Source organism: Bombyx mandarina, chromosome 05, assembly GCF_030267445.1.
Source record: "Bombyx mandarina strain Sakado chromosome 05, ASM3026744v2".
Taxonomy (NCBI): Eukaryota; Metazoa; Arthropoda; class Insecta; order Lepidoptera; family Bombycidae; genus Bombyx; species Bombyx mandarina.
Window position 1 is genome coordinate 1,161,893 of NC_143212.1, and position 15,955 is coordinate 1,177,847.

A 15,955-nucleotide genomic window follows, 5' to 3' on the forward strand; every position below is an offset into this window, starting at 1 on the left:
TTACGCCGCGCAACGGTTGCCGAATTGTCGTTTTTATAAAACTCGCGCACACAAAACGCACGGTCCGCTCCGGTAAAACGCTCCATCGCGAATAAATTCCCAGAAACCGAAGTTACTCCCCCCGCTTCCCCTGCACCGCTCACGCGCGCCCTGTTCGTTTTATTCAAATTTTACTTTTCAAAGGACTTATGGGCCACCCTGTAGTTATGCCGTAATAAGTGTTCTTTTGTTTTAAAAAATAAAACGTATAAAAAATAAAAAATATCGTTGAAATTTTGTTAAATCCCGAGCGGCGCCGGAGCGGGCGGCTAGTAGGTTAAAAGTAGAAAATAAAAAGAAATTCCCATAAATTGACTGCCAAACAAAAAAAAAACACCATTAAACGAATGAAAATTTACAGCACACATGAATATGTATCAAGTTTATGCGTATTCATAACTCCAATCACGGAGTTTCCTCTGGTAATTTTCCTTACAAGATAGCGGAGTGTGGCGTTTATTTATTCTGCGTCGGCTTCGCACACATTTATTAAAATGGTGATAAAGGTATATTTATTAGGTCTTTCGTGAGCACGCAAATAAACGGTAAGTCAAGGCAAGACGCGATAAAAGTTAGAACTATGCGAGGCGGTCGTGAGTTGGGATTGTTTTCTTTGAATTTCGGTTGCGCTGTCTCGAGACACGACATACTGAGTTTTGTTTAAATAATGAACGAAGAAGCGGGTTTGTATTTTCGAGAGACTTAATTTTGTTGATTGAGCAGAAAAATACGCAAACGCTTTTGTTATAAAGCAGTAGATATGCTGAAGAGTTCTCAGCCCAAATCTATAGACATCATAAAAAGATTATAAATTGGCTGTCTAATCCAATATACGATACACGTAAAAGATTTGCGGTAAAAATACGTGCCAATTCATTTTGAAGGCCAAGGCTTGGTTAAATTCGGAAAGGAACAATAAATTTAGGAAGAGAGAGTAGTAACTGTTACCACGACTGAGTTAAAGGAATAGTCATTAAGTCGCATTTCCGTTTTCCCCGATGAACAGCCGGGTAGACAATTAACTGTGTTAGGATCCGCTGACCTTAATTCTTACATCTACCAAATAAATACGTCATAAAATATGAGATTCGTAAAATAAATAGTGAATTAAACTATTTTGGATAGTTGATATTGTCATGCCTCTTCCGGCTATTAGAAAAATATTCTCTCTAGCGAAGGAATAATTGACTCACCTACTTATACATTTGCAGAGCGGCTGCGCGCCTTCTCTGCGTAGTAGATAAACTGATCACTGTATTTTTTAAATAATACTTTATTTGCGATTTTTTTCTTCTTAATAATATTACGAATAAACTTGAGAATTACCTAATATATATTTTTTTTATTGCTCTTGTAGGCAGACGAGCATATGTCCCACATGATGGTGAGTGGTTACCGTCGCTCATGGACGTCAGCAATGCGGTTTACGGCTTCCTACCGTACCGTAATAACATAAAACAAGAATTCCATCAACTTCACAAAAATCCGCTTCCGACAATCTCATTTTTCATAATATTAACAAGCTCGTGTTTGACGTGTTCATTATCGCAACGGCGGAGTTCCATGATAAACATCGAGAAAAAATGTTCGTTGAAAGCAAGAAAAGTACATTCGCTTCCAGAATTTATGCCGCCTTTTCGAAGTTTCGTTATCGCCGTAATAAATTTAAGTTTGTTCGCTCGCGGTTCGGCTCGCGAAGCGTCGGTATTCCGAAGAACGGAATTCTTTTTTTTTTTTTTTTTTTTTTTTTATTGCTTAGCTGTGTGGACGAGCTCACAGCCCACCTGATGTTAAGTGGTTACTGGAGCCCATAGACATCTACAACGTAAATGCGCCACACACCTTGAGATATAGTTCTAAGGTCTCAGTATAGTCACAACGGCTGCCCCACCCTTCAAACCGAAACGCATTACTGCTTCACGGCAGAAATAGGCGGGGCGGTGGTACCTACCCGTGCGGACTCACAAGAGGTCCTACCACCAGTAAAATTCGCGGACAATTTCTTATTTTGCTTAACTTCATGCTCGATGTTCGTAATTGAAAATGAACGTGGCTTTCTCTAAGGGTTTATTATCTTAAAATTATGGAACCATAATTTTCTGTTGGCATCCTTGGACGATAATGACTAATGATTTGTTAACTGTTCTTGGTATTCTATTTAGATTCAATAGTATCCTTACATGTATAGCTATAATCATAAAAACGATACAATTTGAAATAATCACTAAGTATGAATTTCTTATCTCCATCATTTGATTGGATAATTTATTCAGGAGAGGAATTTTTTCGTTTCACTTCTGTGAGGTAATTATGATACAGTAGCTAATGAGAATTTCGAGACTAGGGAATGTAATGAATGAATTAGAAAATCCTCTACCCATTTTAAGTAGATCGAAGACGGATACTTATCATACAAGTTAATTAGCAGTATACGAAATCTAAGTAATTTTATCCCAAGTTAGCCCAAATGGGACAAGGCTAAGGCGAAGAATAAACACGGTCTACTTCCAATGAGATTAGCGTACGAAAATAAATAATGCAAAAATCATCAATCATCAATATTTCTATTGATCACTGCCACCGCTCCAAGTTTCGAACTGCCACAATTTTTTACGGTAAACAATTTGGAATACACCTGAAAAAAATATGGTTTAACCTTTTTTTAAACAGAACTCGCGCGTCAGTCAACCAACAACACAAAAAAATTATAATTGGATCTCAGATCAAAATTCATTTACGCAGCGGAAATACCCAGTGAATTTAATATGAAAAATAATATTTCGGCTGACTTTTCAGTTGAAACGGGCCCTTCCTGACACCGCGACCCATCTCATGACCGACCGACCTCGTTAGATTTACTTCTTTTTAATTATCTCGCTTATTTCCTCTAAAAAGTCCGGTTATGTTGCGTGTATAATGTAATACAAAAAAAAAACCCTTACATAATTAGTGATTGAAATTATTTCTAACATTATGTTTAAAAAGTACAGTTTTTTTTTTGTAAATACAATCTGAATCTACTAACAGTAATTATCACTTAATTTTGTAGGAAAGTCTTATCCTAGCATACTATTTTCCATACTTAGTTAACAAACTGTAAGTTTTTGTTCACCCTGAGAGAAGAATATTCTTAAGGGCCTGGGTTTTTCATAGGCTTTGAATTTAAATATTTAAATACATCATTTATTTATATATTGTGTCCATGTGTAAATACTGTTATACTGTTTAAATATGCAAATACTGTTTAAATAAAGATCTTTGTTTTTCTTAAGAATATTTTTTAAGGTATTTTAGCCATTATTAATATTGCTTGTTGTTAAAACTGCTGTCCTTTTTGTTTGCTATTGTCCCTCTCCGGACACGGTAGAAGAAACCGCTCTGAATAAGAACGGCGCCAGTTATATTTAAGCCGTATTTAAATGCTGTTTTAATGTTTACTGCTCATTTTTTTCATAGTACTTTTAGATTCCACTTCAACTCTGTCACTGTGCATTTGCTCATTCCCGATTTATTCAAGTTCGTGATTAGGCGGATACAATAATATCGTCTATAAAACAGAGATAAAACCATACTCACCTACATGCTTACCAAAACTATGATTTTTTTTTTTATTGCCCTTGTAGGCAGACGAGCATACGGCCCACCTGATGGTGAGTGGTTACCGTCGCCCATGGACTTCAGCAATGCCAGGGGCAGAGCCAAGCCGCTGCCTACCGGCCTACCTATGAGCCATTAATATCTCACTCTACTTTATTTTCGGCGTCTACTTGAGCCTATAAGAACCACAACGTAAATTCCGCTTCCCACTGAAACATTAAGGCATAGTTTGGGTTGTATTGGAACAACAGTTTTTCTTCTATTCATTTAATACATCTTGCCACTGGTCACTTTAAAATGTGAAGTAGTGTGAGGAGCAGGGAAAGATAAAGAAGTGGTGTTAGGAATAAGGTAGATACCATAGACCACAGATAATAGACCACAACTGTTCCTAAGACTAATAGTTGTTGATATAGGAAAATGTTCTTAATCAAATGAGGCCAGGTTCCTTGATCTTGTCCTCTACCGAATAATATTTTGTGTATTAACTATGTTACAAACTAATACAGAAATAAAATCAAATCAAATCAAATAAAAAAAAAATTATTCAACATAAATGAAAGTACATACTTGTTGAACGTCAAAAGAACTACAAGAAATCAATAACGTAAGTCGCGGTTGAATTGAATATGAATTTGCATCAAATTTGTATATATCGTGAAAACTGTATGAGCTTTTTAAAGGCAAAATCAATGTTAATTGCACCGTACAGAACTCTAAATAATGGTAATTGTAGGTAAATCCTGGCGGTTTACGACGGTAACCACTCAGGTTTCAGTATAATGAACCATTTGAGGCCAAGCAAAGTAATGACATGACACCGCCGAGTCCGTAATTTGGCCTTTATGTGTCTCGCGCTCGTTCGAGCTGAAGTTGTTGACTTATTCTGATTCTATATACATTTCTATATATATTCTATACTAGCTGACCCGGCAGACTTCGCAGTGCCTCAATCGATAAATAAAAGACCTAAACTTTTGTATAAAATAAACTTAAAACACACAAAAGGAATACGTCCGACGGGGGAGACATCAAAGGAAAACAAAATTGTTTCTTTTTTATTTAAATCCGAGCATTTTCATATTTATCTACCTTTTAAACCTTCTCTGGACTTCCACAAATAATTCAAGACCAAATTTGGCCAAATCGGTCCAGCCGTTTTCGAGTTTTAGCGAGACTAACGAACAGCAATTCATGTATAGATATAGATACAATAACAACTGGAAATTAAAAGTTTCGTTTTAGTACCCTTCCGTGTTTTTCAAGAATAAAAAAGCATAAGTTTTTTCAATGTAAAGCTCTGCAGAGTAGAAATAATTATAATCATTTTTTTTTTGTTCCTAAATGATATTCTGGAATGGGCATTTTGTGTTCCAAAAAAATGTACAGCGTCTCACAAACACATTGCATTGTAAATTATAGAGCACTAGTTGTAAAAACGTTAAAAACTGCGAAATACGATAGCAATATCAGAAGAATATAATTTATTCCTTATCTTCGACAATATCTTGCAAGTATTATTACTTACGAGTATTTTCTCCCCCACTCGGTCTTAAGCGCGGAAAACATCCTCCTTTATGTAATATTGCACCTCATTACGTGTTAACTAGGAATCCGCATTAGCGCCTTTGAGTAATTAATACAAAGGACAGCCCCGGGGTACCGCACGTATTGTCTGTCATTACCGGGGAATAATTATAAGCACTCAGACCTCGGGTGGTACTTTATTGAAGTGTGAATTTAAATAACAATTGTTATGGTTTATATTTCAATTTTATCTTGTTATTATTAATCCGTCGGTTTTATTGGAACATCTATATATTAATACGTGAAGCAAAAACTTTGTATCCCTTTTTACGAAAATTGCGCGGACGGAGGAGTATGAAATTTTCACACTTATAGAGAATATAGAGAAGAAGTGCACAATGCTAATATTTTTTTAAAATAATACATAAAAGATACATTAAATCAATAAAGAAAACATTACACACACTACATACCATGTATTTGACGCACACACGCATGCATACTATTTATTTATTTTGTTCTTGACGTCTGTTGTCAAATTGAATATAGATTAAATGTTGTTTGTCTTTGTTAATATTTTTTATAGTGTAGTCTTGGCGAAATTTGTGATTATAGAGGTATAAAATACAATCATAATAGTGTACAAACTTACAATTCCAATTAATTAAAGTCGAATTTTGACTACTGCGGGACCTCTAGTTTACATGAATACGTAAAATAATTATTCATAATACTTGACGACTCTCTTTGGAGATACCCAGATAAGAATTAATTTAGGTGGTACCTTAAATGAAAATGTTTTAGGCCTAGTCTGATTATTACTATTATTGGTTTTTGTTATAATTTTGTTGTTTTTTATTAATGTAAACTGGGGCATATTGTTGTTTCTCTTATCATTCGAATCATTAAATGTCCTAAGTAAATAAAATAACAGGAAATAATTACTGTATTCGTTTTTTTTTGTAATGAATGCCTTATCTCCAAAACAGTTAGACTTATATCAACGTAGTTTCCACGCAAGAAAATTAGGATAACGAGTATAATATTTATTTCATTTAAATTAGTTATATGTGTAAGCGAGCTTTAATTGGATTACGGTAAACGCTAAATATGAAACTTGAAGTCCACTGATTATCTAGAAGATTGCACAAAGTGGGAATGAGTTGCTCGCTCCGGGCATTTCAATATTGTAATAATTGTTATGTTATTATACTCATGTAAAAATGAATATTTAAAAAAATCTAATATTAAAAAAATAATATAATATTAAAAAAAAAAAAAACATACCCGCTGAGTTTCTTGCCAATTCTTCTCAGGACGGAGGCTAGTTCTTGTGAATTGGCGGTAGTTCTTTTGACGTTCAACAAGTATGTACTTTCATTTATGTTGAATATTTTTTTTTTGATTTGATTTGATTTGATTTGTCAAGAAAATAAAAATTGGTTTAGAGATACTCAATAACCTTTACATGTTTTTTTATTAAGCTTTTATTAGCTTCAGACGTATGTATGTTAGTATGTAATGGAATCTTTGAACATGATTTTGACCCCCTTAAAAACGTCGGCTTAACTCGAAATTTGGTATCCTTATTAAGGATCGATAACAATTCATATTAAAGAAAAAAGTTTAAAAAAAAATATAAAAAAATTGAAATTCAACTAAAAAATGAAAAATAAATAATAGTTTAAAAAAACTAACAAAATACGCTTTTATAGAAAATACAACTAAAAAATAGAAAATAAATTTTAATAAATTTGTATTAAAAATAGTGTAAGAAAAAATGATTTTATTGTAAAAAAATATCTTCGGGTGCATGGTATCTATCAGTAGTTATAAATATTTTATGAACAGAGTAGAACATGTACATGAACAGTACATGAGTAGAAGGGTTATTTTGATAATATCCTGATAAGCACCCCACGCTTTTTTACAATAAAATATTTTTTTCTTACACTATTTTTATTTCAAATTTATTAAAATTTGTTTCTATTTTCTATAAAAGCGTATTTTGTTAGTTTTTGGAGTTTACTCCTTTAGAATCGATTTACATATATAGGCCCGGGGTATGAAAATTATGGGGACCAAAATCGTACTAGCATGTCACACGAAATGCGTTATGCGCCTGATTGGCTCCTGATTGCGTGATGCGTGCGCGCGCCAATCAAAATCGTACTAGCATGTCACACGAAATGCGTTATGCGCCTGATTGGCTCCTGATTGCGTGATGCGTGCGCGCGCCAATCAAAATCGTACTAGCATGTCACACGAAATGCGTTATGCGCCTGATTGGCTCCTGATTGCGTGATGCGTGCGCGCGCCAATCAGGAGCCAACGCGCGGCCGCGTTATCGCAGGTGACGCCGGGCTGCTGCGCCGGCAGCCCGCCACAAAGCCTCGTACTGATCGCGCGTTTCTCTCATTATTGTATTTTCATATATTTGTTAGTCGTTTGTTTTGTGTCTCGTTAATTTGTTAATAATCTGTAGTGTATCGTGTTGTCGTAATATAGAACTATTTCTCGTATTGTTTCGTTTAATTTTTTATATCCAGTAAACTCCAGTCGTGCGTCGGAGCGGACACACACACTTTTTTTTTTAAACTATATTTTTTTAATTTTTAATACACACTTTTATAATTCAATTGTCCATAGTACATTAAATATCAAAATTTACATAAACTAATTTATTGGGTTCTTTGATATAAAATACGAATTCAGAATGGGTTATCAGGTATATAGAGGAGGGCTGGGCTTGTTATATGCAGGGGTAGTAATTCATCAATTGCGCAAAGTGCCACTTCATATCCAGTTCGTTTCACTGTCTCGTCCGCTTTACTGTCCCCGTGCCGTGTTCCGATCGAACGATTTTGATACTTTAAAATATATCGTCTAGACTAAATTCGAATTTATGTCGAGGGATTTTTAGCACTGTTATGATTTGAAACTCGATTCAACGGAGAAGCGATACTGAAAAGTACAAATATGTGTAATACATGAAGCCTCGGAAGATTAAAATGATTTATAATACTTCGGCAGGTTTCACTTCCACTGCGTCTGAGTTGCACATTAGATTTTTTTTAAAGTGACCTGCTTTTTCCTTAACTCGCGGGCTCAACCTAAGTGAATTTGTCAACACTAGCCCTAGCAAGAGCAGCTTCGCAGAATCTACCACCGGATCAGAATCACGACCCACTGACTTCTCATTCTTGATTCGGCGAGAAACTTGGCTGGTAGCCTGTCTAGTTCATTCATTGAATACAGTACGATATTCATTGAGTGTTCAAAATTGAGACGATCAATCAAATAATATTTTAAAGCGGCGGCGGCTTTGAGGCCGTAACACCTATTTACTTAATAAATACCAATTTACAAATGCTTTAAATTAATTAATAAATAAGAAAACAAATGTTTTTAAAAATGTATTTCCAATTCAGCGCAACTCAGCTATTCTAAAAAAGATAACGTAAAGTATCAATAATGAAAATCGTAGTATGCAAAAAACTGTCCTTTCGTCTAAGCAAATAGATTTAGTTGGATAATTTGACGTGTCACACCCCAAGGGAATAAAACTTGCAATACTGTAGTGGAAATCGTTCGTATTGAAGATGAGAGCATTTTAGGGTACAGTACCGTCGTTGCGTGTTTTGCATTTTTAAATAATTCAATTTGCAACAAAAAAAGTGTTCTAGTCACTCCAATGGATATTTTTTATACTGGTTTAAAATATGATTTCACTGATGTAGCATAATTTTGTTGAAAATAGTAATTACTTAATTAATATCACGAATAGACAAGCTCTGAGTACTAACACCATTATTTTACTGTATGCATTTGACAAATATGAAATTAGTTTAGAGAAAATAAACATTCTGCTTAGGTGATAATGGTGTTGAGGCGCACTGTAAGACCATACGGGTAGGTACCACTATCCCGACAATGGTTATCCCTTTGTTGCCGTGTAGGTCACCGGTGCCCTTTTTTATGATTGAAGGATTACTGGTAGCCCCGAGGCCTTTCCAGTTTCACCAGGACAGGCGGGCGAGCAAAGGTTCAGCTAGGAGGGGTGAGATTTGTTAATAGCTGCCCGAGCGCGTCCGAAGGAGACCTAACAACACAAGAGCAACTGCTTCGCGAATGAATCTACTACCGGATCGAATCGTGACCCGCTGAGATCCGGCGAGAAACTCAGCGAGCTGATTCATGGGTTAGGTTGCACGGCGAACTCTTTGTCGACTTCGACGAGTACGGTTACCGGGGTCCCTAAGTTGCTCCTAGTGTTAGAGTTGAAAGCGTCTAATGCAAACGTTATTGGATCTGATGGATCCGTAAGGACGCACCGGTGATCTTGCGCGGCCCACTAAAGTGGGTATGTTAATTTCTGTTCCTAAGGCACCTGGATTGCCTTGCTTTGCCTTCTTTTATTTGTTAATGTGCATGCTTTAGTATTTTAGGTCTCTTAGAAATAAATTCATTCACAGCATCTTCGGATTCGTCTTTCCCAGTGTCTATGAGATATTCCGGCGCCTTAGGGACCTGACCCTACATGCGAGTCAAAGGGTTATACAATGAAACAAGACTTCGACTTAAACATAAAAATATTTTTTGTATTAATTATGTATTTCAAATGTGTTTAAAAAAAACGAATTTTAGATTTAAAATGGTTGTAAGATTTACCTTAAGTGTCAAATTATCGGAAAAATGGGAGGTTTACAATATTTACATAACTAACCACTGGTGGTAGGAGTCTTGTGAGTCCGCACGGGTGGGTACCACCACCGTGGCTATTTCTGCCGTGAAGCAGTAATGCGTTTCGGTTTGAAGGGCGGGGGGGCAGCCGTTGTAACTATACTTGAGACCTTAGAACTTATATCTCAAGGTGGGTGGTGCATTTACGTTCTGGATGTCTATGGGCTCCAGTAATCACTTAACACCAGGTGGGCTGTGAGCTCGTTCACCCATCTAAGCAATAAATAAAAAAACTTCGACTTAAACACACATTTTTTTTCTATTAATTAAGTATTTCAAATGTGTTTAAAAACAAAACAAATTGTAAAATCATTGTAACGCTCACGCTAAGTGTCAAGTGATGTCGCACGACAGGGTGAGATGACAATGGAGTACCGTAGGACTACAACAACAACAAATGTCAAATTATCGTTAAAATGAACCTTACATTACTTTAACTTATTTTAACTTTTGTAAATAAGAACGTTTTGTTTTTGTTCTCAGGCTTGGACGCTGAGTTGTACTACGTTCGAGAAGGAGTCGTGAACACTTACGCTACGAGTTTCATTGTGCCCGTTCCGGCACATATCGCCGACTTGGAGTTTATGTGGCAAGCCCTTGGACGAACGCCGGTAATGTTAAACTTTATTTGAACTAATTCTAATAAGTTATAATCTTCTCCGGTTTCCAGTTAGAGTCGTAGACATAATAAAAATAATAATTCAAAAGTCAATTTCGCGTTCACTATTTTTAACATTATAATTTCCATCAGTTTGCGTAAAAGACACTGTAAATAATATTATACAATAGTTAACATATTAAATGGACATGAATAATATCTAAGTCGTCGGAAATCACGAAGTTGAAGTTGTTAATATTATTATAATAAACTGTATATTACCAGAGCATTATAAGTGTTTATAAAATAGTGTGATTGGCTCATTTATTTCTGAGTGTCAATTGCCCGCTAATAGTAAATAACAAACCACATAAATAATTAATATTTTCATAATCAATCCAACAGTAGGATTAATATCAGTATATTATTAGATAAATGTGATAAAACTATTTGAATTACAAAAAAGTAGTAAAAACTGAATTCATAGTCCTGAAATCATTCTAATTTTGATATAACGAAACTACAGCTAATAAATTGTTTTGTAAAATAAAAAATATAACCCTAAAAGAAAAATCATCTTCCTCGTATTACGATGGGAAACCCTAATACCAATAAAACCGCTTAAAAAATATTCAAAGCGATTCGTATTGTGTTGAAATGAAAATTCCATTGCCAAATCACGCGCCGATAATGCGATCGGGATATGAGATAGACGGAAGCGTTCTATTGGAAAAATACTGTATAGGCTTATCACAATACATATATTTGCACATATAATTGACATTTCATTTGACTGTGAAAATGTTTTCATGTGGAATTTATTTTTTAAATCATGACATACGAACGCGATTTCGATATTTCTAGCCCATTTTGATTTTTTTTTTTTTTTTTTGTAAATGTTATGATGTAAATAGGTGATATTATGGATTTACTAGTAATAGATAGTTACTGTAGGTAGCGCTTTCTGATACTTATGTAGCTTACAGTCTCGATTCTATTATTTCCATCCTTTAACCCGGAGTACATTATTACTTTTGCTACAAAAATACGTAGGATGGTTGCAGGCAGTAAGATGTTTTTTTTAATTCTTTATTTCTACCATACACTTATTAGGCTAAGTCGCCTGGCAGTTAGATTTGAATCCAACAAAAAATACATTTATCACTGATAGTTAAATATGACATTAACTGCATTTAATGGCAGGATGCGATTGCAATAAAATAATCACGAGAAGCGGGCATTCGACGCTTATTCCTCTGTAAGGCGGGTACTATTTGCCACCTTCGGGAATAGTTACCTATTACCCTGTATGAATTTAGATAACGGTTAGTAATTATAGTGTTGGTATTTGAAAGGCCCGAGAACAATATTAATTAATATGCAAAAATCCTCGGAGGGAGCCCTTCCTAAAAAAACTTTTGGATTTTCCAGTATCTTCCTATATATCTTATTTCATTTTTTAATGAACAATTAGATTCATAAACCAAACTTTTGAGTATATTTTCATCGTTCAATATTTTACTCATTCGTGTATTCATCATACAACGATTAAAATCTAATAACATCAAAGTTAAACAAAATATCCGGAAATTCAACTATGTTTCCGAAAAATAAGTTTTCTGGAATATTCTAAATTCGTTATATCAAAATTATGTTCTATTCATTTGGCGGTCGTTTAATATCGATTCAAACGGATGACGACCGGCAGTTTCAATTCGTTCTGAACGCGATTCAATTATGATAAACAAAAGACTGGATTAAGGACTGGGTTTTTGTTGAGAATTTCCAGTTTAGATGAATTATGTGAAAAGGTTTTTTTTTTTAATCTTTAAAGTTCCCCTTCACTTAGGAAAAATTAATTTACTTCTGACTTGCTAGTTACGAGTCCCACGTCCCAATGTTGTCAATGTTTGAGATGAAACTAGAAACATAATTGGTCCGGAATAAAAATTAACCATCGAACGATGAAGAAGCCGGTACAAACAAAATGGCAATAATAAGTATTCCAGTAGTATTCGAAAATTCAATCTCGTGTCCTTGTGATTTCTTTGTGAGCTTTATATAAGCGTTATTTCATTTTTATATACTTTTAGTTTAAATTCGTATATTATTCATATCACTAAATAATATAAAACAAAGTCGCTTTCTCTGTCCCTATATCTGTCTGTCCCTGTGTATGCTTAAATCTTTAAAACTACGCAACGGATTTTGATGCGGTTTTTTTAATAGATAGAGTGATTAAAGAGGAAGGCTTATATATAATAACATCCATTAAATAGTGCAGAAATCAATAATAAATTACAGTTTCCGAAGCGAAGCAAGGGCGGGTCGCTAGTAATTTTATATAAAAAAATTAATTCGCTCAAATCGCGTTACGCTGCGGTGCCACGTTTTGACATATTCGATTACAAACTCATTATGTTTCATTTCCTATACAAACCCCGTAATTAGAGCGCTCGAGTGAAGCTCATTCATACATAATTGTCACATTGACCTAATATGTAGTTTAGTTGACTTTTGTTTTAGGTAAATCAACAGAGATCCTGTCATCAAACATTCTTAGCTACTCAGTTAATTCTTAGTGAATATCTGTGACCTTGCTCGTTCACGAAGCCCGCTATAGAAAGCAGAGTATTAAATACACTTGACATTGGCGAAATCTAAAAGGAAACGCCATAAACCTAAGAGATAGATAGATAGATTAGTTGACTTTGTCTTATCCACGATTTTATCAAGACTAAATAGCTTAGTCGCCACGCATGCAACGGATCCAGTTAACATTTGTTATCTTTGCAAATGTATGTGTTCTGAATATTCTACTGGTTACTATTTTTTACTGGTGGTAGGACATCTTGTGAGTCCGCACGGGTACGTACCACCACCCTGCCTATTTCTGCCGTGAAGCAGTAATGAGTTTCGGTTTGAAGGGCGGGGCAGCCGTTGTAACTATACCACCACCCACCTTAGAACTTATATCTCAAGGTGGGTGGCGCACTTACGTTGTAGATGTCTATGGGCTCCAGTAACCACTTAAAATCAGGTGGGCTGTGAGCTCGTCCACCCATCTAAGCAATAAAAAAAATAAAAAATATAGTACCGACTATTTTATCGACTATGGTCACGTATTAATAAATCAGCTTATCATAGCTGCATAGTCTCACGATTGATTGATCTAAAAGCGATCGGTGTTATTTTTTTTTTTTCATACAGCCACTGAGTCGATGAAATGCAGACTTAAATACGTAACCATAGACTTACAAATATAATTGAGCGGACGTCCAATAAAAAATTACACACAAAAAAGCATAGCTAAGAATACTTTAACGACAGTCGTCCGTGACATAAAACCTATAAAGTACTATATCCAAAACGTCGGAAGCAATATAAAACAATAGAAAACGCGAAATTAAAATGTATAAGTAGTTTTAATTTCGTCTAGGACTCGTGGAAACAGGAGATAATGCCATAAATGCACCTGAGCTTAGATTTTATCTTATCTTGGATAGTAGAAGCCGGGAAAATAGTTTTCCGACACTTCGGTATTATTAAACGTCTAGAGACAAGTTAGGTCTTTTCCAACAAAGATCACAAACTCATTTTAAACACCCTATAAATTCTCAAGATTGTCCGCCGCTACGAACGCCCGCTGTTTGAACAATTTACAAGTATTTATGCATAGCATGTGTATTGTTCAGCTTCCGTACGTGATGGCTATAGAGTATGAGGCTAGAGGCGCCATGTTGCCGCCACAGGTCAATATCTCTGAACGGGGATATGTGCCCACAACTCTACAGACTTTTCGGTAAGATTTTCAACTAAGCTCTACTTTTTATTGTGAAAAACGTTTATTGGCGACGAAAAAGTGCATTGAAAATGCTTTAGAAAAGACAATATTAGACAGTAGATTATAGTATACATTTTGTTTTTTTGTTGTTTTATACTCTAATGCATCGATGTCAGCCGCAGGGCATCGGCCTAATTCTGTTAGTTGAACGAAAATAATTATTGAAACACATTATTGTATTTAAAGACTGCTCGGATCTAATCTAAATAAAACACCGAACTAAGAGATAGTGTATTTGATAATAATACTACAGTAAATCGTAAAAGCACTACGATCTTTAATTTAGAAGGCAATATAGACATTATTTAATTTCACGGTAGACTACCAATAGGATTTATATGAAAATATTATTAGCTATAAATAGCTCTCATAGTTTTTTGAAAAGTAAAATTGTATTTGCTTTGATTTATGCGCTCTCGGCTTACTTAATGTGAAGTGGTGGTAGGACCTCTTGTGAGTCCGCACGGGTAGGTACCACCACTTTGCCTATTTCTGCCGTGAAGCAGTAATGCGTTTCGGTTTGAAGGGTGGGGCAGCCGTTGTAACTATACTTGAGACCTTAGAACTTATATCTCAAGGTGGATTTCGCATTTACGTTGTAGATGTCTATGGGCTCCAGTAACCACTTAACACCAGGTGGGCTGTGAGCTCGTCCACCTATCTAAGCAATAAATAAATGAAAAAGTGGGTACCGGAGAATATCGTCCATAACGTTGATGCTGCTGCTACCTTGGTACATTGGGGCATGAAGTCCCAGTATCAAATTGAATTATAGCCAGAGACCTTGCCACACCAAGCCTTCATGATCATTTCTCTGTTCCAAGGATTCGTTTGCCGTGTACCGGTACGAGAAGTGCAGAAAACCTAGTCACAATTCAACTGAACATATCGGTTCCCGACCGCGCCCACAACGACATCCGATTGACCTTCAAAAGGAACAAGATCTGCTTAAAAGGTGATTACACGAAATAAGGATATAATGAACCAGCCTAAGTAAGTAACACTATTCCGAATTCAAAACGCAAATCGCGCCGGCTGCCGTCATATGCGTCTGATTCAAAAGACAGTTCTTACACAAGAAAATTGAGACTTCGATCTGATATCTCAGTGTGAGTGATAGTATATTTAAAAAAAATAACAGTAATTATTGTTTAAAAACTAAAAAAAAAACACTCTTAAACAGCAAACCGATTTCGCAATTAATTTCATATTTTTTAGCCTGTTGATACCGATCAGGATATTTCAGCGAAGCTATGAAGTTATTGTCCTGTCGACGGTCGACTGTCGTTGACGCGTGTATCAATTTTAATTTTAATAAGAGGATGTCTTTAAATCACTGAAAATAAAGCTTCCGTTACTTACACACACCAAGCTAGTAAAAACCTGTCAATAAAAACGGTCTTACTGATAATAAGCTAAATCTGGCTACGCTTTGTGATGGCTTGGTCTGATATTAAAACTACATGCCTATTTCAATCGAATAATGTTCACAATTTTATTATGCCTTTTTTAATTTCATGAGGAACTAGAAATATTATTCTAAGCTATTAAGCTAAAAACTTAAGATATTTCTTTCATTATTATCTGAGCTACGTGTTAGTGAAAAC

The 15,955-nt window shown here is 35.3% G+C and overlaps 1 protein-coding gene across 2 annotated transcripts in view; it reads left to right on the top strand.

The window, feature by feature from the left end:
• Positions 1-15,955, top strand: part of Drl-2 (tyrosine-protein kinase derailed 2) — a 66,281-nt gene that overhangs the window by 19,970 nt on the left and 30,356 nt on the right. For both annotated transcript variants that reach the window (XM_028176843.2, XM_028176844.2), the window contains exons 2-4: positions 10,390-10,517; positions 14,200-14,306; positions 15,173-15,303. In XM_028176843.2, the coding sequence (XP_028032644.2) occupies positions 10,390-10,517; positions 14,200-14,306; positions 15,173-15,303 (366 nt within the window). The remainder of the gene's footprint in view (positions 1-10,389; positions 10,518-14,199; positions 14,307-15,172; positions 15,304-15,955) is intronic.